Consider the following 22,458-nt stretch of genomic DNA (forward strand, 5'->3'; position numbering starts at 1 on the left):
TACTGCAAAAGCACTGTGCATTGGTGGAAAGGATACTCATTCGTTGTGGGCTAGCTCAGATTTCACACACGAATACTTGTAAGGTGAAAATGTGGAGCTTTGTCTATTACAAACAACTAATAAAGTTGGAAAATTCAGTACTTCTTTTGGTAAACTCTTTAGCCTATGGACTATTTTCTTGAGGTATGTTAACCTATAGACATCAGGCTAAAGTTGCTGTTATTATTTGTAATGCGAGTCCCAGTCATGGACCAAGACCCCATTGTGTAAGGTGGTGTACAAACAGAACAAAGAGTTGGTCCATGCCCCAAGGAACTCACAGTCTATGTATTACAGGCAAGAGATTGAGACAGACTGAAAGGGCAACACAAGGATACAATGAGACAATACTGGTCAGCAGGATAGGCAGTTGTCTTAGCACACCAGCTGCCTAACCTAATGGTCACTGGTCCTGCTTTGAGCAGGGGTTGGACTAGATGACCTCCTGAGGTCCCTTCCAACCCTAATCTTCTATGATTCTACCGTTAGAGACATTTACAGAAACCATATAGTTAAGAAACATTAAAACAGTGGTTCCCAAATTGCAGGGCGGGCCCCCCCGGGGGGGGGGGGCATGGAGGAACATCCAGGGGGATACAGCAGGACCCAGGCCAGCCCCCACGATGGGTCGGAGCGCCACCTGCTTCTGCCCTGGTGCCAGCTCTGCTCTGGCCCCATCCTCGGGCCCAGCCCTTGGTTGAAGCTGTAGCCCTGGCTTCGCTCCCAGGCCCTGGCCGTGCTCCTGCTCCCAGCCGTGGCTCAGCCACCGGCCACCACTCTTGGCTCTCGGCTGCCACCCCTGATCCCTGCTCTCAGCTCCCTGGTCTGTGCTCCTGGCTGCAGCTCCGCTTCCGGCCTCTGCCACAGACCCCAGCCCATCTACGACTCAGCTTCCAGCCTGGGGTGGGGAGGTGCAGAAACATTTTATTACTGGTAAGGGGGGCATGAGAGGAAAAATTTGGGGATCACTGCATAAAAGGGTAATATGATATTTATAAATTACCGTTCAATAAATGAAACAGCCTCCTTAAGTACATTGGAATTGGCTTTCTCTAGCTTCATTGGTTGTTCAGTAATGTCATAGTTTCTCATCAGAAAACAGTTCCAGTACTTTATGAATCCATAACTGGAGAACCAGGAGATGAAAAACAGGAAACCACACATGGCGAAGCAGATGATTGCTTTCCATTTTACTGAGAATAAGCGGGTAAGCTTTCCGATCAAAAGAGTGAGCACTGCAAGGGCAATTATCTGACTATACAGCCAATACTTTGCTTGCAAATATGCACCGAGCTGAGGCTTATCTGTACCTTGACAGTCATTGACAAGGGTAAAAAGCATGCCATAAAAATAGTCAAAGCCATGGTTTAAAGGATGGTGGCAGTGATCATTGTGGGACTCACAGTTCAAACCCAGATGCCACTTCCCTGAAAATACAAAAAAAAAAATGTAAAATCTTATACCATTGACATTTGGGGCCCCTGCCTATATTCCTAAAAGTTTGGCTCCCCTCCTAAATGAAAGTGTAAAACAGATCAGCTGAGTGAAGGTCACACATGAAACTGGCACTGACACTTAGGTAAAATTTATAGGTGGAAGCATATAGTAAACAGACCATCCAATTTAACCTCATCTAACTCAATTAAAAGAATTGCATTAGTGTGAAAGCCCAGATGAGGGGAGAGACATACTGAATGAGCTCAAGTATGGAAAAGAGATTTGATGCTGGCTATCTTAAATTGTAAATTAGCCCTTACTCTAAGGGAGGATCCTTTGTGATCCAAAAAAGAGTTGAGGGTAAGTACATCAAATAGTCTGTAAGTTTAGTGTGACATCCACTACTGGGAGGGAATTCCTACGTAATAGGAGCTACACACGCTCAGCCCTCACATTTCAACTTCATTTGGCTAAATTTATTTTAAAACGATCCCCAAATATGCTGTTCTAATCCTACAGAATATATAACTTCCAGCATACTAATAAATTACACAGACTATAATTAAATTGTATGATAGCACAATAGGAATATGTCTTGACACAGAACAGTTCATAGTTATAGAAGAGCCTATGACAATGTGGTCAGTGGCTACAAGAGTGGCAAAGGACTTCTGAGTACCAGCTGCTGAGTACTGAGTTCTAGCTGCTGCTGGTTGTGTTTTACAGTATCACATGTGAACCAGTCTGCACTGTCCCAAGTTAAATTCATCCCTTTGCAGAGGGCTAGCATCAGGCCTATATATCACTAAGACCCTTTTAAACCCACAAACTAAGACATAAGGAAAACTGAAATGGTGAAGCGGCCTGTGCTGGCTCTATTCAAAAGGGTTAGTTCTTCTTTGAGATGTGTTCCTCATGTCCATTCCACTATGGGTGAGTGCACGCCTCCGTGCATGGTTACCTGGAACTTTTTTCCCCTTAGCAGATCCCGTAGGGCTGGCTTTGGTGCCCCCTGCACATGCCACGGTATATGAGGCGCTGCCAACCCTACGCCCCCTCAGTTCCTTCTTTCTGCCCGTGACGCTTGCTGGAACTAGCCTTGCTCTCAGCAAGTGCCATTCCCCTTGTTTGGACATGTTTGATATTCTAAATTACTTTTAATTAGCTAAGTAATGAAGAGTAGTTAGAGATAAGGCAAGTCCCTGCAGGGACTTAGAGTGGCTGGGCCATTCCCCGGTCGCTGGGATTCAAGCCATGTGCCTCCTGCGGGAATGCCTTCCCGCTCAGCGACCCCCAGACTGCTGCCTTGAGTGCTTGGGGGAAGCCCAGAGGAAAGCGAAGTGTAAGATCTGCAGGGCTTTTAAACCGAGGACTTAGAAGGACCGAGAGATCCAGTTGAAAGTCCTGTTGATGGAGGCAGTGCTCCATCCGGTGTCCAAGCCAGTCTGCTCTACCTCGGCACCAAGTGTGACCTCGGTGCAGAGTGCACTGTCGGCACTGGCCTCGAGTTGGCACCACACAACATCGCTGGCACTGAAGAGGAAGAAGCAGAGTGCGGATTGCGGACACTTCCCTGCGCCATCAGTACAGAGGTGCACCAGACTCGGCCTGTCGAATCTTCTCCGGTGCCTGCATCTCCCATCAGGGAGCCTCCCCCAACTCCTGGGAGTGGGAGAGTGCCCCTGCCGAAGACGTCGACATTGGAGGCTTTTCAGGCGGCAAGAGCCTTGTTGGCCTTGCCTATGCCACTTCTGGCCCCCCTCCACTGAGGGAGAAGGGGCTGGTGTCACGGGGAAACCTGCGTTGTGTCCTCCTGAATGGCGGTGGAGATCCCCGGTATGGGGAGGAAGATCTCCCGCCAGACGGTCTCCGAGCGTAGAGCAGAGCCACTCCCCCAGCAGTCGCTCCAGGTCGGTGTCGTCAAGCCGACCTGCTCCGGCACAGGATGTGGAATCTCCCTCTCGGTGCCGACATCGATCCCAGCTGCACCGATGCCCCACACAACAGCCAGGCACTGCCTACATTGCCACAGCTGGTTACAGTTCCCCTCCCATCTTAGACTCCCTAAACTGGTGGTGGACTCCCAGGGCAATGATGAAGGGTGTTCCATTCAGGGAACTGGTCCCGTCGGTCACCCTAATTTCCGACACGTCGGACGTAGGATGGGGAGCCCACATCAGTGCCAACCTAGGCACTCAGGGGCTCTGGTTGAGGGAGGAGAGGCTCCTGCACGTCAATGTGAAGGAGTTGAGGGCCATTTGCCTAGCGTGAAAGGTGTTCCTCGGATTCCTGAAAGGCAGAGTGGTGCAGGTGCTGACGGACAACACCGCAGCCATGTTTTACATAAACAGGCAGCGGGGAGCGCGCTCCTCAGCCCTCTGCGAGGAAGCTATCTGTCTGTGGGACTTTGCCGTGAGGCACGATTTCCACTTGGCAGCCTCTCACCTCCCGGGAGTGAGGAACGATGAGGCGGATTGCCTCAGCAGGTCGTTTCTACCCTGCCACGACTGATCATTGCACCCAGAGGTGGTGGCTCTGATCTTCCAGAAGTGGGGCGTTCCCTAACTGGACCTATTCACGTCGGACTGGAACACAAAGTGTCTGAGGTTCTGCTTGCTCCGGGGTCGCGAGACTGGGTCAATTTCTGATGTGTTCCTCATGGACTGGATGGGGGTCCTCATGTATGTGTTCCCACCCATTCCGCTCCTACCCGAGGTTCTGCTGAAAATAAAGCGGGACAGGGTGAATGTTATACTCATCGCTTCGGCCTGGCCGAGACAGCATTGGTTCAGCATGCTGGGGGACCTTTCGATCGCCGCATCCCTGGAGCTCCCAAGGTGGCACGATCTTTTATCTCAGGACCATGGTTGCCTGTTGCACCTGGACCTGGATTCCCTGCACCTCACAGTCTGGAGGCTCTGTGGCTGATGGAGGGAGAGAGAGCCTGCTCGGTGCAGTCCAGCAAGTCCTGCTTGGCAGCAGGAAACCTTCCACACAGGTTGTGTATCGGGCCAAGTGGAGACTGTTTACCTGTTCGGTGGAGTCCCAGGGTATTCCGCCCAGTCTCTCTCCTATACAGGTGATCCTGGAGTACCTGCTCCAGCTAAAGGGTCTGGCGCTGGCCTCATTGAAGGTTCACCTGGTGGCCATTTTGGCCTTCCATCAGCCACTAGAGGAGAGATCACTGTTCTCCCATCCCATGTCGGTCAGATTCCTCAATGGGGTGGAGAGGCTTTATCCGCAGGTCCATGATCTGGTGCCTCCCTGGGATCTCAATCTGGTCCTCTCGAGACTCACGGGGCCCCCCTTCGAACTCATGGTTCCATGCCCTCTGCTCCTGCTTTCAGGGAAGGTAGCCTTCCTGGTGGCCATTACCTCAGCTAGGAGGGTCTCTGAGATTAGGGCCTTGACCTTGGAGCCCCCTTATACAATATTCTATAAGGGCAAGGTTCAGCTGAGGCTGCATCCGGCCTTCCTACCCAAAGTGGTTTCCCAATTTCATTATAACTAAGATATTTTTCTCCCTGTGTTTTTTCACTGTTCAGAGGAGGAAAGGAGATGGCATTTGCTGGATGTGAGAAGAGCCCTGGCCTTCTACATTGAGTGTCCAAAGCTGTTCCGGAAATCAACGCAGCTCTTCGTCGTAGTGGCCAACCGGATGAAAGGCTCACCTGTCTCCACCCAGTGCATCTCCTCGTGGATTACATCATGCATCAAGTTCTGCTACAAGCAGGCGAAGATGCCGCTTTCGGGAACCATCACAGCACACTCAACCAGAGCTAAAGCCTCATCTACAGCCTTCCTGGAGAGAGTGCCCCTGCAGGACATCTGCAAAGCCACCACCTGGTCGCCGGTGCATACCTTCACGTATCACTTCACGTATCACTTCATCTAGCAGGTGAGAGAGGACGCGGGATTCGGCAGAGTGGAGCTGAGGGCAGCTCACTGGTAACTCTGACCCACCTCCAAAGGTATTGCTTGTTAGTCACCTATAGTGGAAGAAGCACTTGAAGAAGAAAAAAAGGTTACTTACCAGTAACTGATGTTCTTCGAGATGTGTTGCTCATGTCCATTCCACAACCCACTGTCCCCACTGCCAGAAAGAAAGGACTGAGGAGGCGTAGGGCTGGCAGCACCTCATATATCGTGGCATGTGCATGGAGCTCCAGGGGGCGCCGGAGTCGGCCCAACGGGATCTACTAAGGGGAAAAAAGTTCCGGGTAACTGTGCACGGAGGCATGCACACACCTATAGTGGAATGCACATGAGCAACACATCTCGAAGAAGATCAGTTACTGGTAAGTAACCTTATTTTTTCAGTCTGCTTGAACACAATAAGTACAAAATGTCTTTCACTTAATTTTTTTGAAAAAACAAGTGATGTTTAAAGGACAAATCCTGCAATCATTACTCAAGGACAATTGCTAGTGACTTCAGGAGGATTTTTGCCCACAGCATAGGACCTGAGCCAAAGCCCTCTGAAGTCACTGTGATCTTTCTATTTTGTGCCTCACCTAACCACTGGTCTAGCTGATTTTTACATACTGTACCTATAAGTGCTGTGGTATAACCTTGCTGCTGCAGTATTCTGGCAAAAGTCGTTTCATTTGGAGGGAGCCCTCCTGAGCCAGCAGTCCAAAAAATAATACGTTGTTTAGTGCTGGATCCCATTCCTAAAGTGTAATACAGAATAATGGATGAATGTTTCTTTTCCCATTGTTTTTTCTGATGAACGCAAGGTCATGTTTTATTTAAAACCAGAATGCAATGACGTGCTGTCAAAAGCCATAGAACTCAACAACGTAAGAGACCTACAAAACCATTGATAGTCCCCACATTGCCCATGCACAATTGCTTTCTCTATAGGGATAGCTCCACAGCCAGTGGAAGTTAACATATTTCTGTTCACTTCAGTGACGCTGTGCTGATTACCATCGGGTAAGGATCTGGGCCATATCTTTTGTCTAGTTTTAAGTGACTTGAGTAAATAAGCTTTTCACCAGTTTAATAGAGAGAATATTCTACAGATTTCAGTGTGAAGAAACGTGTCCTGATATTCAGCATGCATTTTCTTTTGATTAAGTTGATCACTTTACCCCTCATTATCCCTGCCTAACCAATTCCTCCTTTATGTTGCTCTGGAAGTATTTGAAGGTGGCATTATCACATACCCGGAGTTGTCAGTTAGCCAAGTTGAACATATTTAATGTTTGAATCCTTCCATATAAATCAACGAGTCCCTACAGCCATCTTTATTCTTGCCTCTGTTTGTGAAGCCCCCAATACTCAGTGCTTTATAACAGACACTGCTTTATGTTACAGTTATTGGCCAACTACAAGTAAGTAACGTTTGGCCCAGCTCAGATGAATGAGATGGAAAGGTTGCTTCAAGACATCTTTGTGTTTTCCTGAGCCTAGGACTGTCAGGACACCAGTTCAGACCTCAACATGTTAGTATAGTTCGATATATAATGTGCAACAACACTGGGAATGGTTGCATACCACATGAAAAGGAGGCAACTTCATCAGTGTTGTTGCATCTTTACAATTCCAGTGTAATTTTGAATGTGACCACCCATTATATTGAATAGTTTCAATGACAAGATTGCTAATCTTGATTTAAAGGAATTCTATTAAAAATATAATTCTATTAAAAAGAAGACTATTTGAAGGAATTCTAATAGTAAATTGTACTGTTTAGATAGCAGTGAACCATTAAAGAGAGGTCAACCTGATCGGATGGGATATCTGCCAGTCAGGAAAGCTGCTCTGCTTGGGGTGCAAACGGGAGCTGCACTAATATGTTGAGTAAGTTTCACTCCTTCCTTTGCCAGTCGGTCAATATTAGGGGTCCTAAAAAGAAAAATGAACCTCGATCAAACTTAACACACACAAAATAAAGCAGAAAGTTCAAGGTCATCACTGATGAATCTACACATTGTTTGCCTTTGTGCTGATGTTTCCATCCAGCAGGGGCATCACAGCCCTTCCTCGGGCCCAGGCTCTGAGGAAGGCCACTGTGCCTTGCTACAGGGGGAAAAATAGTGGGCTGGCAAGGAGTCTGTAGCCCCCAGCCCCCAGGTGGGGTGGGGCTGACAAGCAGTCTGTAGCCCCAAACACTTGGTATCCTTTGCGGCTGCGGGCCCAGAGGAGACAAGCACCCCCGGGGTGGCTAGGAAAGGGAGACAGGGGGACGCAGGCCCACCCGACTCCACTGCATCCCAGCCCAGGGCCCTACCAGTGGCAAGGGGTTCTGCCACTGGGTCAGTGGGGTTCCAACCACAATGTGTTGACACTGGTGCGAGTGTAAGCTCAGCCAGATTGTAGTCAGCTACCCCTGGGCTACTTCCTCCTGCCCTGAACTCAGATATCTGGAGCCAGGGGTGTTCCTCAGATTCTCCAGGGTAGGTAGCTAGAGGGAGTCCCACCAGTCCCTCGCTGTCAGCCGGTGGCAGGTTCAGGAACTCCTCAGGGCCATCAGCGGATGGCAGCTCCTCCAGGTCACAGGGCCCCGGTGGGTCCTCCAGCACACAGGGCTCAAGCAGCTTCTGTGGGTCCCAGGTGACGGACAAATCCTTTAGGTCATGGCTGGCCTCGGGGAGTCCTTCCCAGTCATCAGTCTCTGGTAGCCCTTCCCAGTTGCTAGGGGCCTGTAGGCCTGGCAGGCCCTTGGTACTCCGGCCAGTGGAGAGCTTGTGCTGCCCTGCAGTGGAGCTGGGATCATGCTCAGGCCGCAGCCCCAGGAAAGGAACATTGTTTTCCAGCAGCAACTTCCCCTGCACTGAGCTGCTAGGCCGGCCTTTTATGCTTCCCCTTCCTGTCTTGGCCATGCCCTTCTGCTTCCAGGGTCTGAGTCCTGCAGTTCCTGGATATATCCAGCAGGGGCGTAGCAGCCCTTCCTCTGGCCCAGGCTCCGAGGAAGGCCACAGCACCTTGCTACAGCCTTATTTACAACTAAATAGTGAGAAAGTGTTTATATTCATCCTATTATCAATAAAACACACTGTGCATTTTGGAGAGGTCTTGATTCAAATAAAAATCCAGTTACACTTGATAAACAATGTGCAGTAAAGAAAAACAAGAACAAAAGAGTACATCCCAGGTGAAGAAAGCATTTACTGTATGTATTGGTATATGGAACCAGGTATGTATATAGGACAACATAGGCAGCTGATTATAAGTTTAAAATGGTAAAAGGTTGCAATCAATAAGGGGATTTATTCCCCTGCTCCCGGAAAGGTAACTATTATTTTTTGCATTCCCACTGCAGAAATAAAAGTGAAGATTAGAGAATGGTCCTTTTCTGATTTAGCTCTTTTTAGTATATGACTTGAGTAACCTTTTGTTGATCTTAAGCTGAATTTATATATTGTATAAGACTGAGGTTGCCAACACATAGCACAGGTAAATCATTTTCAATTAAAAAAATAATATATCCAATTGTCTCTTGTGCCTGCTACTCAAGTGTTCAGAAACAATTCTTACACTTTTGAATTATATTTTCCTTTTAATAAATATCTCAATTTTGCAATTAAAATGAATCTTATCTGTTGGAAAACCCACAGAGAGAAGAACAGCTGCATGTGCTGTACTTGGCAGAAAACGAGTCTGTCTTATTAAAGTGAACACACATTGTCACCAGGCTTGAGATCCCATTCAAAAAGAGAGAAACATAAGATTTGACATACTGGAACAGAGAAATGGCATATCAGGTCCAGCATCAACTCTTTGACAGATGCCAAAGCTGGAGAGAGGAAAGTACAAAATATCCAGAAAACTAATCGCCTAAGATGACAGACAGCTACCTAAATAAGTAAGCCCAGGGTTACTTTAATTAATACTTTATTTTTCTAATATTAAGTAGTTTTGAACCTGTTCTCCTATCTATTGTAAGCCACAGCCTACTGTGCTATCATTAGTATGCTCCAAAGAAAAATGCAGAGCACTTTTCATGTATAGTGGGATGGTGGGATACTGGTTGACTCAAGCATGACTATTCTTTTCTTGACTCTTGTATTTCCACCAAGCCAGAGGAAAATGCTACACACCAAAATGAAAATTCTGGGGCTATTTTGATGGCTTTCTGCTCCTTTAATTCATGCTACAGTGACCATGACCATGTGACCTTACCTTACTGTATCATTGCCATAGCAGCCTAGATCTCCCCAACCAAGATCATCAGCCATCATCAGTAAAATATTGGGTTTAGAGGCATTTGATGCATATATCCTTAGGTATGAAACTAGCAAAATGGCTTGATAACTCCTGAAATTCCAGAATTTAAAAAAATTAAAAATGTATTTAATGCAGACATTTGTAACTTTTGGACTCATTTTAAATTACGTGCAGTCTGAGGTAATTCCTCAAGGGTTCCAGTTAGTTGTAAATGCTTCCCACAGACCGTAATGTAATGCTATGAGAGATATGTGTATATATATATGTAAATAGTTATCTAAAGTGCCAACAGGTGATGCTCATGAATACAAAGGATATTTTGTGGGTTTTGGAGGAATGATAAAACTTATGGTTGAGCACAGAAGATGGCTTCTTGTGTTCAATTCTTCACACAGAGCTCTTAACACAGGGAGAACCACCGCAAGTTCATTCACTGTACTAGAGTGGCAAAATACAAAGAATACCGTCAGGGGTGTGGACCCCTGCAAGTCATGAACATATTTCCGGTGGGTTCCCATGAGCCACAACACTAGGATTTGGAGGTTGTATGGAGGCAGGCTAGGTCTGGGGTAGCAGAGAAGGACTTGTCTGCTGGATCCATTGCTACACAGATCTAGTGGCCCCTCTTTCTGCAAAGAAATAGTGCACTAGCTGCAGGGGCAACTGCAAAATTAATATTGTAATTACTGTTGAGTGGAGCCACTCTTGTTCCTTGTCCTGAGGAAGGAGGGTTCTTCCCCTCAGGCTCAGATAATTTCTCAGTGCATGCATTAGCACAATGGTTCCCAAACTTTTTGAGTGAAAGCTCCTCTAGTTAACACTAGGTAAAACACGCACCTCCCAACCCTACCCCCTGACCTGGCCATAAACACATAACCCCTATAAACACATATCATGATAATAATAATAATACCACTACATTACATAAATAATAATAAATTACTGTTACCTGAGTAAGAAGCTAAGCCTTCCCTGGTGCAGCCACCACCGCGTACCTTGTGTAGCCCCTCCTCTTCCCATCCCCCATGGCCTGAGGGTAATGGAGGCAGTGGATGCTGATGGGCTGGCTGGGGTTGCTCCAGGCCCCCGCCGATGCAGGGCTGCTCCGCTCTGCTCTGGCCAGGTGCCGGGCTGGCTTGGGGCTTGGGGGCCTAAATTACCTCAATATTTCTGAAGCCTCATGGACTCCCTGTAGTCTTTGGCACCCCACAAGAGGGTCCTGGACCCCAGGTTGGGAACTGTTGCTTTAGCAGTTCACTGAGGACAGGATTGTACCTTGGCAAAGAGAGGTGTATGCTACAGAATGTAGCCACCAACTGATATATTTAACCTATAGGTTGTACATGTTCACATCCTCCAGGTCTTACAATCACGAGAGACTAGTTTTAAATGGGCATCAATTTTGAGCCAACATTAAATATTTTTAAAACTTTAATAGATTAAAAAAAGATCGTTATATTTTCTTACACACAAAATTTCAAACGCCAAGAAGATCCATTAATTAATTTTTTCTCTTACCATATTGGTTTCAGGTGTCTCATGGCTTCTTCTGACACGTACCATGAGATATAGCTGACTACAGCAAAATTCTGTAAAAAAAACACCCCATGACCCAACATGCCTGGTTATTAACATCACAGCAGTCACACTACCACTGTTCTCAGATAAAATGTAGGTGTGCTGAACAGTTCGGGCTAGGCTGTACAACCCTTAAACTCATGAGCTCTTACAGACAGAGTCCTTTAAAACTCACACTCTACTTGTGTGCCCAAGCGCTCATGAATACGATTAAAGATTACACTGTACAGGGCTCAATCCTGCAAGATGTTGACTATTCTCAACTCCTACTGACTTCCATGGGTGTTGTAGGTGCTCAGCAGCCTTGCAACAATGAGCCCACAAGCACCCTACTGAATAAAAAAATGAATAAAAAAGTGCTGAATGCAGACAGGAAATGTTACTTGCTGGATTTCACTGAATGGGTTTTTTGAGTTAAGTTACAAACAATTCATCTTCCAGGTACAGACTTTGAACTGTCCTGTGAGATTACAAACTGTTACGCATGGAATGCACACCTCCAAATAAAGCCTAAAGGCTAAATCCACAAAAGAGACTTAGACTTAGTGTTACAGTGCTTAATGTGGAGCCCTCCGACTAGCAGAGTCCACTGCCCTTTGTTAGGAGCGCAAGCTCCCTGTAAAATGAATAGAGAATGAAATTCCTAAGAATGGGATCCACAAAGCCAGCACACTAAGTAGGGAACAACCTATGCTAGACAATAGGAAATATTGAGGATGAGTTGGGGTCGATGTCTTTCCCCTCAAAAGTAGCTAGGCACCAAAATCTGGGACAGAGGAAGGAATTTCCTCTGTTCACTTTGGATTCTCAGCTATGAATCCTCTCCTGGCGTTAAGCACCAAACCCAGGTCAAAAAAGAGAGCGAGCCTGATTCCAGAGAACCAGTGTTACTCCATTTTGTTACCTTGCTGCCATTTTGTGTTATGCAAGCACATCACTGAGGTACCATTCCACCATTAGCTGAAGGTAGGGGTGCACTTAGCAACAAGAACTGGCAGGAAAAATAAGCAGTGGTAAGGCAGTTAATCATAAGGTTGGGTGCATTTAGATACAATATTTGCGTGCACACCAAGGGTTTTGACAGAAAGATATTAGCAAATGTGAGATAAACAAGTGTAGTATATGAGTCAGAGAGGAGCCAGTGCTGTCAAACTGTCAAGGAATTAGTAAATCAGTGAGAGAGTGTCAGAGAGTGAGGGTCAGTGTATGTGGTGAGAGCAGAGAGCAGTGTAAGAAAGAGATTGGAAAAGGGAGCTTTGTCAGTAAAAGGGGGAAGGACCTTGTATGTGTAGGAAGCAGAGAGGGATGGAGAAAGTGAGAGAAGATAAGAGAAAGAGGTGAGAGTAAGAGACTTGAAGGAGACCTGAGAGGAGCCTGAAAACAGAAGAAAGAAAAGAAACCTGAGGAAGACCTGAGAGCAACTTGACCTGAGAGATGCTTAAGGACTGTTAGAAGGCCGCTGTCAGTGATCTGTGGAAGACTGGCTGTCAGAAGTGAGGCACTGCCACTTCAGCCTCACTGTTATGACGTTATTGTGGTTGGGAGTGCTCTCAGCCTGTTGACAGGGATTGGAGTATTACAGGGATGGTTGTGTTAATAAAGTGTTATTTGTTTTAGAAGTACTGCTTGTGTCAATCACTTATTGGACGGATGTGCTGTGTCCTTGAGGCATTCCTGAGGCCACCCTACCACAGAGAAAACCCTTGGGGTAACAAGTCCACCCTGTTATAGCCAATAACCTAGTGGTTAGGGCATTTACCTGGGATAGGGAAGCGCTGTTTTCAACACCCTGCTCTGCCTGATTCAGAGCACGGACTTGAACTTGGGGCTCCTACATCCTGGATAATTCTCTAACCACTGGGCTAAAAGATATCTAAGGGGCACTGTCACCACCATCCTTTTTTTGAGAAAGGGACTAGACCTCTAACCCCAGCAGAGGATTCATGCCTGTGAGTCCTGTCGAGGAAAAATCACTCTGCTATACTTTAGAGTTGGATCGAGTGCAGCTTTAATTGTGACACACACACATATAAAAATACTTTAGCTAAAGGGAAGCCCAGGCAGCATGTCTGGATGCTGGACACTGGAACTTCACCTGGCTATCAAAAACAAAAGGCTTATATAGGGGTTACTTAGGTTCAGTTACATATTGATCCCATAGTGGAATTGGATTAACAATTTATACTTAACAGGGTAGACAATCACAATGCATGGTGGGCACACCAGACGCCCTCCCAGGGACGCCCAATGAGTCACTTGAGTATACAATGGAGTTTTCAGGGACTCTGGTCAACTCCCAAAGATGGGTGGTGACACAATACTTGTTCAAAAGCTAATTGTATGGAGTGAGTTTCTATGGGGCCAGTAAGACAAAGGGACAAGTACTGCTACTTATCAAAACAGGTGAAGTCTGTTCACAGACTTCAATAAGGCTTAAGGCTCAACAGAGAACTTGTCTCTCGGGTGTGGTTCAGAGACCTCTTGTGGGACTTTAACATCTTTATCCTAATTTCAGTTGAGGTATTCTGTTAATGGTTTAGCCTGGGGCTTCTATTTCAGTTTCAGGCTACAACTTCAGGCCAGGCCTTCCATGACCAGTTTCAGGCCAAGCATTCTATTAATAAATGTTATGATTATTTCTTTGCTCCCACAGTCCCAAATGAAGAGGCAGCTCCCTCCAGCCTGGATTTAGGCCCAAGTACCTTTGTGGGGTAGGGCTTAGACCCAATCCCTCTCCTCAGCATTTCCTATTGACTACCTTAAGCAGCTCCCCGCTCATGTTGCTGGCTTCTGAGGTGCCTAACATTCCCCATGCACTGTATAGGGATCCTGGGCACCTAACCTGGGACTGTGAAGTCCTCTGGGCAGTAAGGTACCTAACAGTTAGGCACTGCTACACCTAAGTCCTTTGTGGATCTAGCCCGAAGGGCTTGTCTACACTTACCTCTGAGATTTGGCGGCAGTCGACCGGAGTTACACAAGCTATGCAAAAAATTTGTGTAACTCCTATCAACTTCTCTGCTTCTCTTCTGCACGCTGTCTTCACTGCACTGCGCTGACGGGAACTATGTTCCCGTTGACGCAGCGCTACGCCACTTGAGAAGATGGTCTTAATACGTTGATTTCTGGATCGACTGAGCAGGTCTTCACTGACCGCTCAGTCAATCCAGAGAAATTGATCTGATGGCGGCGAATTTGCTGCTGTCAGTGAAGACATAGCCTATGATACCAAATGCAGAATTTGTACAACAACCTGCTTATACAGACACAATGCTTTTTTCTATTACACATTACATCCCTAGCTCCTTCTGAAAGCAGAACTCTCAGTGAAATCAGTGGGACTTTTCCTGTGCATGAAGCATATGGATTTGGGCCCTAAGATTTGTTTAATGTCTTCAGGCATCATCAGAAAAAACTAAGTCAATAAAATCACCATTTTTATGTGAACAAATTTAACACAAACCAGAGAATCATTCCCCCAACCGCAAGCAAGACACAGAAAACAATCCGCAAGACTCAACATCCAATAAAAAACAAACAAACACAATCTCTTTTTAATAAAAAGCAAAATAAACCCTTACCTCAAGTTTCCTCCATTCCCTGAGATTCTTCTCACTCCTCGATTTGTTAAATAGCACTGATCCACTAGGAATTGTCTGTCAGAAAGTGGCATAGCTAGACCAATCATGCTGCTTTTCCCCAGACCATCCCACCTCCCCCTTGTCTGGTCCTTTGCACAGTGGGTCATAGGTAACATTGCCAGGATTAGCTAACATAATTGCAGTTAAAGTTTTACACAAATTCCTGATTAACTGAGTACAAAGACTATTGAAGCACTGGAGAGATATGTCTACTGACTTTTGCTGAGCTCCCTATCCAGGCTATTCTTTTGAGATTCATATAACAGAATTCATCACTGCTGTATCTGAGTAACTCAAAAGAAACATTGTAAAACTAAAAAATCACAATAGGCCAGTCATGGTCTCAATCTTCCTTCTCACATCCCTTGAGGCAGTCAGAGCATGGGGGAGGGTGGTGCAGAGGTTTCAGGTGGTGAAGGGTCTTGTATTTGGTTTTAATTTATTTCTTTTTTCTCTCTTTTCTCCTCTTCCTCTTTTTCTGGCTCTCTTTCTTAGCCTTCCCACAGCTGCAACTGTACGAGAGTAAAGAGTAAAGAGTGGACAAGTGATCAGGCCTAAATTACAGGGAACGGTGTCAAGGCAAGGGCAAACTTTGTTTCTGTTAATTGGTGTGAGTTTTAGTTAGAGTCTGTTCTCTCTCTTCTTCTCCTCCTTCCTGGCCATTTGTGCAGGGGATAAGTCTATCGCTATTTCTGTGCAAGGCCTTTTGGTGGGAAGACAGCATTATCTTCCTTCTCTCCCTGGCATGCCTTTACTTCAAAGAATGTTAGTGTAAAATTTATAGGTTTTAAAGTGATGTGCCTGACTTCTGTATGGTAATCCTGTAAATAACAAACAGGGGCAGGTATAATTGTATTCATCATGTAGTTGTTAATATTCATTTTATAGGTGTTAATGTAACCAAATAAGGGTCTATGGGGAGTTGCTGAAAATGGATACATTTACATACTGTTATGGATAAAAGAATTGTAAAGTTACCCCCTTGTTGCTCACTCGTGGCGTCGAGGTGGAACAAGCAGGCAATAAAGGGTTTTGTCTCCCCAATCCACCCCTGGGACAACCTGTTTGGTTATTTCTAAGAGCAACTAACTAACCCTCACAATGTTGAACAGACGGTTTTTTACCCTTCATTCTAAAGGTCATGAGCTTTGTAGTCATTTCCCCCCTGGTCTAGTAATGAGTTCCAGAACCTTGGACCTACTGCGGAAAAAAAAACAAAACAATGCCCTGTCTCCTGCTCTCACATGCCTCACCCTTCTGAAGAGGCAAGCATTGTCCAAATATTAACACTGAGACCTTGACTTTAGCCAGAAATTCAGGGAAGCCAGTGTAGCAAACAGGACATTAAGGCTATTGCTACGCCTATGCTGGCTTAGCCCCCTAGTGTAGACACAGGGTACACCCACAGGAGGAATTTTTCTGCAGCTATACAACACCAAATGACATTAGCTATGCAAGCGCCATAACTGCATCTACACTGCCTCTTTACTCAAGCTGAACGTAAACATACAAAGTAAGTTTTTTATTTTATACATTTCATATGAAGGCACAGTCTCTCCAGGTCCCGTTCCATGTGTACAAGGAGTGCACTTTACGCACCTAGGTAATGGGAGAGAATGATATGCTAACCCGTTTCCCCCACTTTCAGTCTCTTTGCTCCGCAGAGATAGAGATGGGTATTTTAGGTATAATTTGGCCCAAAGAAGACATGATTTTCAGAAATGAAATTACAACGAGTGGACTGTAGCAGAGCATTCACAGTTGCAAGGTTTTATGAACAGCCACCCATTTTACAGAACAGTGTGTGCACTGTGACCCTCTCTATCACACCAGCAAAACGGGAATGTCCCACAGCATGGCTGCAGCCATGGCTTCCACATAATGTTGTACAAAGAGAGCTGCTGTGGGACTGGAGTCAGGGTCTGGCGATGCTCCTGAACAGTTCTTTCTATTCTGCTTATTACTGAGTCAAACAGGGGTTCAGTGTCAGGAGATAAAGGTTTGGCCTCAGAAGGGTCTCTGGAGAGATCAAACAGCAAAGGAGGGTCATGATGGGTTACACCTTCCCCAAAGCATGGGCAAATTCCTCTTCCATAACATGCTCCAGCACCCTCTGGATGGAATATAGGGGTCACATAATGAGCCTTCCACAGTGCGCCACCTGGCAGGAGAGAAACCAGATATAAAGACCAGATATAAATACGGGAGAGAAAACAGATCTAGATATGTGTATAAAATGGCACTATAGTATTTGAGAGTGCTTCTTTAAGGAACATAAAGATATTTACCAACAACAATACGCAAAGTTATAAACCTTAAAGTCCTTCACAAAAGATACTGATTTTGAAGACACTAGACATTGTGGACGTGAAAACTTCTGTAGGATGGTACAGTACATATTTTCATTAAATTTCCTCTTATACCTTTTCTCTGTGTTGATTGCAAACAGTCCTTTGCTATGGCACCACCTCCTGCTGGCATGAGACACCACTACAACTTCCATGCTAGTTTTCACTTAACAAGAATCTTAGGAGTCAATCCATAGGTTCAACAGAACTTGTGCCAAACACAGACAATTTTACTATGATTATTGCAGAAAAGCAATCAGTTAGTGATTGCTATAATGATTGCGCCTATGAGGAGGAAATATTTGTTAGAGTTTGTATCCATCATAGGGAGAATGTCTATACTCACTGTCCTTTTGGTGCCATCGGACGGCATGTAAGTATGACCCACAGTAGTGAAACATGAACTCATGCTCCGACACTTGAACTTTTCCTTGTAGTAGAGGCATCAGGTTCCGACCATCAATTACCCTAACGTGATGGAGATAAGAGATGTCACCAGACTGGGACAATAAATAGTGTACAGTAGACCCTCTGAGTTACGAACATATTGGGAATGCAGGTTGTTCGTAATTCTGAAATGTTTGTAATTTGTTTGTGTTTGTAATTCTGAACAAAACAATGATGACTGTTCTTTCAAAAAGTTTACAACTGAACTTTGACTGAATGCAGCTTTGAAACTTTATTATGCAGAAGAAAAATCACTTTAATCACTTCCATTTAAATGAAACAAGCACAGAAAAAGTTTCCTTACCTTGCCAAATCATTTTTAAACTTTTCCTTTATTTTTTTAGCAGTTTATGTTTAACACAGTACTGTACTATACAGATTTGATCTTTTTTTTGGTTTCTGCTGCCTTGCTGCCTGATTGCAGACTTCTGGTTTCAAATGAGGTGTGTGATTGACCGGTCAGTTCATAACTCTGAGGTTCTACTATACTTATTACTCACTCTGCAGTAGAAAATTCGCAGTGCCACTGGCACTACATCTAGAGATGGTTTACATATGTATCTGTATATAATTTCCCTGCTGCATATGCCATACATTTAGAAAAGCTATTAGAGAAGTTAAGCAAATACTGTAAATCCCTAAATGCTATTTAAAACAAAAAGTCAGGCTCATCCTATTGAATTGTATGCAAACAGTTTCTATTAGGAATTAGTTCTTATGGAAAACTAAGGCTCCCCTTCAGGAAAGCATCCATAATGAGAACAGCACTTAAGCATGCTCTCCTGAATAGGGATGATTTAAGCACATAAATGCTTCCCTGAATTGGGGCCTAATTTAGTATTTAATAATTTTCTTCTAACAACACTGGCAAGTAATTTTTTCTCTCCCATGTATAAGCATCTCTAAAATGTATTTCACAAACTGTATCTAGGTGCATTTTTCTGATAGTTTATTTTTCCCTTTTCTCCTAGAGCAAAATTTTCAAAAGCATCTAAGTGACTTAAGAGTCCCATTTTAAAGACACCTAGGTGCTTTTGAAAATATTACCCCTGATGTGTGTATTTCTGACATTGCTGCAATTAGGATCAGTGTGGCATTAGAGGGATGGCCTCCCCACTCACAGCTCTCACCACACTTTTGTGGGGACACTGAACATTAGAGGTGAAATCTGAGGCCCATTGAAGTCAGTGACAACTCTCTCTGACTTCAAGACGACCAGGACCTTACCCTAGATTCTACTACCTCTCACAGTAGCAGTATTCTGCAGGCAAATGGCTGTCTTCCAGTTGCTAAGGGAGCAGGGGGCATCTGCTTCCAGGCAACAGAGTGTTCAAGCCTAAATGATCATGAGAAAGGGATTACAAATTGCAGTTCCATTCATTCTGCAAACTCCTCCCTCTGTTACAGCCCTTGGGGTAAGGGCCGAGGCAGAAAGAGATGCTCTGGCCTCCTCCACAGACAGGAGAGGCATGGATGGGCAATACTTGTAGGACAGACAGCACGGCACTTGGCAGAGTAATTTTATGGGAAGTAGGGGTGTCTGACTGCCTTCTTCTCTGCCCAGTGGTGTGGTGGAGAAGCATGCTAGGAGCTCTCCTCACACTAATCGGAGATTTATCTTCCTCAGGAATAGGAGTACATTTCACAGAACGTGGCTGCTAAAAAGTGGGGTTAGCGCTGTGTGCGCCAATAGAAAGAGCTGCTCTTTTCTCACGGGGCACAGCTGGAGAAGGTCTTTCCACTCTGTCTAGCGCTTGTTGTGAGAGAGCAAGCAACAGGGAGAGATATGGATAAAAAAAAAAAAAAGGTATGCTTTGGAAGACAAGCTGTAAGGAGGAGGAGGGGCTGCAGGGAGGATCAGGAGGAGAGATTTATGGGTCTTTATGGTGTGTGAGGGAGAAAAGCCTTCTACGGTTTCCACAGACTTCAGTAGAAATTGTCCGATCCCCTATAGGCAACTCCATCCCCTCCCTCTCCTTGATTTCCACCACAAGCCTTCCTACTCATTAGGGCCCTTGTGGGGCCCATAGGTATGTCTGCTTGGCCCCTGCACTTCTATTATCCTAAGTGTTTTTAATTGGATGCAGTCTACACTGCAACTAAACATCCGTGGCTGGTCCGTGTCAGTTGACTTGGGCTTGCGAGACTCAGGGTACGGGGCTATAAAACTGAACTGTAGGATTTTGGGCCTGGGCTAGAGCCTGGGCTTTGAGACCCTTCAACAGGGAAGGGTCTCAGAGCTCGGGGTCCAGCACGAGCCTGGACATTTACACAGCAATGATATAGCGACAGAACCTGAGCCCCATGAGTCCAACTCAGCTGACACGGGCCAGCCGCAGGTGTTTTATTGCAGTGTAGGCATACCCTTAATTAGTTCAATTCACACTCTCTGGGGTTTCCTTGTTCTGACATCTATCCGAACCCCCATGCACTACATGCTATAACCCATAGCAATGTCACACATTGTGCTTGAATATAGCGGCAACATAGGCCATCAAAGCCCATGGTTTAATGCATACGACACTATAAATGTAAAGTATAGCAAGAATATAAGCAGCAATACAGATTATAGGGAGTGAACATGCTTTATTATCTCTATACCTGTCCTGGGGCACTATCCCTCCGCCCAGGTGAGCCACAGTGGGATAAATGTCCATCAGGCTTGTAGGTTCATCAATAACTGTGTCAGCAGGAAAGACTCCTGGCCATCTAAATATCCCTGGCACACGGATCCCCCCTTCCCAGCCTCCCATGCCTTTTCCACCTACAGAAAAGTGACATACAACAGTTATGACTCATTAGCAGACATTAATACAAACCTACCCATAAGATTTGTACATGAAATTACAGATAGATGGCAGCAGCACATTGCTCATCCCTAAAGTTTAATTCCATGGTTAAGTTTTGGTTTTATAAACTCTGAGAGGGCTGCAAATGCACAGAATCACTCAAAAAAAAAAAAAAAAAAAAATCAAACATCCTCTAAAAATGTGTAATTAATGTCTCTGCAATGATTTGCAGCATGGGATAGATGGGAAAATGGGCAAGCAAGCTTTTAAACATGTGTTCTTCAGCAATAATTCTCTCTCTCTTTTCCCTCGCATAGCTCTCTCTGCACTCAGCTGTTAGTCTACATCCTTTTGTAGGGCGTGATTGTAGTGGTGTGATAGGAGACTTTTGAGAGCCTACACCAAATAGACTTATGGGCTAGCAAAAAGGGAGGGATTGGAAATATTCTGAGAACACACAAGTCTGAAGGGGGTGAAATTCTTCTTAAACTTATATAGCATTTAAAGAGCCTTGTCCCCATTTTAATTCAGAGTTTCAGTACAGATTGGTTCTGTTTAGACCTGGGCTAACATTTTCAAAAGTGACTTAGGCACATAGAATTTAGTCACTTAGGAGCCTAAAACCTAAGTTCCTATTTCATTTTTGAAAATGAGACTTCGGCTTTAAAGTTACTTAGGTGGTTTTGAAAAAGTTACCCAAGAATGTCAAGGCCAGAAACAAGCATCTGAATAATATGAAAGCTATCATACGTCCTTATTTGAACTTTCAGTCAAATGCATTTCCCTAACACATCACACACAAGAATGAGCCAGATACAGAGAGAAAAAGATTTATGCATGGATCAAGCATTTGGATGCTCAGACTGCCTAAGTGCTGTGATACGGCTGGGTATGCCCAATATAGCCACCAGGCTTCCATGTCTTTTAGCTGCTCGCCTTTGCAACTATGTTCCCCCCCGGTCTCCCTCCAGAACTCATCAATCTCATTAACCAAACCTATAAGCTAGGGAGGAAAGCCACTTCCCATTCAAGGGCAGGAATCAGAGCCACGTTATAGTCCAGCTACATAAGGAAGAGCCAGGAGCTAGAAAAGTTCCTCTTCCTCCTCTCCCAGAGCAGATGAACTCTCCCTTTCAGTAGCACACAATTTTCACAGCTCAGAGAGTCAGAATTTCAAGTCTTGGTCCATGGCTAAGTACTTGGCAAGTGCTGCACTAGAAATCAGGCCAGGTTGCAAAATTAATACAAGCTTTATACACACTTTATGCTTGGCATTTCTTTTGCGCAGATCATATTGAAAGCAACAAAACCACATAGTAATTGCCTTTCCTTTTTTGTTCAGTACTAATTAGCCATGCACTTAGTTAACCATCACTACATAGAAATCATGCACATTTACTGTCTAGTAGGAATGATTCCAAAAAATGCTATTTAAGCTTGTGAATGTCTAAAGCTTGTATATTCAAAGAAGAAAGCTTTTTTTTGGTACCACTTTTTACAATTTCTTCTCACTCTCTACAAAATAGCAGTTAATATCTAGTTTAATACAAATATTTTGCACTTTTATGAAGCTTCCATCTGAGGATCTTGCAATCATTTACAGGCATTATGCAAGCTTCACAATACCATTGTGAGACAGGCAAGCTTAATACCTCCATTTCAGAGAAAGGACAAATGGAGCACAGAGAGATTAAGTTTGCTGTTCATAGTTACACATGACATCTAGGTTAGAACCAGGAACAGAACCCAACTCACACTGAACACATCATTGTTAATCAAGCAAATTAATTTTCTATTGCATTTCTAACCTTAAAAGAAATCATACAGTATTGCTTACCTTTATATATACCATTCCAGCCACCTAGCTGGGCTTTTCCTTCTTGGGCCTCCAATTGTCCACCATGGTCAGAGGCAAAATACGTGAATGTGTTGTTTTTCAAACCTTCCTTGTCAATAGCACCTAGAATTTTGCCTGTAAATTAAAAGAGAAAACAGTCAGAAAAA

The 22,458-nt window shown here is 44.8% G+C and overlaps 2 protein-coding genes across 7 annotated transcripts in view; both read right to left on the bottom strand.

The window, feature by feature from the left end:
• LOC137149852 (arylsulfatase D-like) overlaps positions 1-14,940 on the bottom strand; it is a 35,635-nt gene extending 20,695 nt beyond the window's left edge. The window contains exons 1-6 of one of the 4 annotated variants that reach the window (XM_067543469.1): positions 14,811-14,940; positions 11,170-11,240; positions 9,607-9,741; positions 7,208-7,329; positions 6,027-6,149; positions 1,043-1,466 (exon numbers count right to left, since the gene is read on the bottom strand). In XM_067543469.1, the coding sequence (XP_067399570.1) occupies positions 1,043-1,466; positions 6,027-6,149; positions 7,208-7,329; positions 9,607-9,741; positions 11,170-11,192 (827 nt within the window). In that variant the 5' untranslated portion in view covers positions 11,193-11,240; positions 14,811-14,940. Of the gene's footprint in view, positions 1-1,042; positions 1,467-6,026; positions 6,150-7,207; positions 8,431-9,606; positions 9,742-11,169; positions 11,241-14,810 lie in introns of those variants that run through there. The other 3 variants (XM_067543472.1, XM_067543470.1, XM_067543473.1) reach the window with 3 other exon arrangements.
• Positions 14,941-15,258: 318 nt separating this feature from the next.
• Positions 15,259-22,458, bottom strand: part of LOC137149851 (arylsulfatase D-like) — a 29,911-nt gene continuing 22,711 nt past the window's right edge. The window contains exons 7-11 of one of the 3 annotated variants that reach the window (XM_067543468.1): positions 22,292-22,426; positions 20,267-20,429; positions 17,565-17,686; positions 16,933-17,031; positions 15,259-15,382 (exon numbers count right to left, since the gene is read on the bottom strand). In XM_067543468.1, coding sequence (XP_067399569.1) covers positions 15,276-15,382; positions 16,933-17,031; positions 17,565-17,686; positions 20,267-20,429; positions 22,292-22,426 — 626 coding nt within the window. In that variant the 3' untranslated portion in view covers positions 15,259-15,275. The other 2 variants (XR_010918851.1, XM_067543467.1) reach the window with 2 other exon arrangements.

The sequence above is a fragment of the Emydura macquarii genome, unplaced genomic scaffold, assembly GCF_026122565.2.
Source record: "Emydura macquarii macquarii isolate MOO-44397 ecotype Brisbane River unplaced genomic scaffold, CSIRO-AGI_Emac_v2 contig_860, whole genome shotgun sequence".
Taxonomy (NCBI): domain Eukaryota; kingdom Metazoa; phylum Chordata; order Testudines; family Chelidae; genus Emydura; species Emydura macquarii.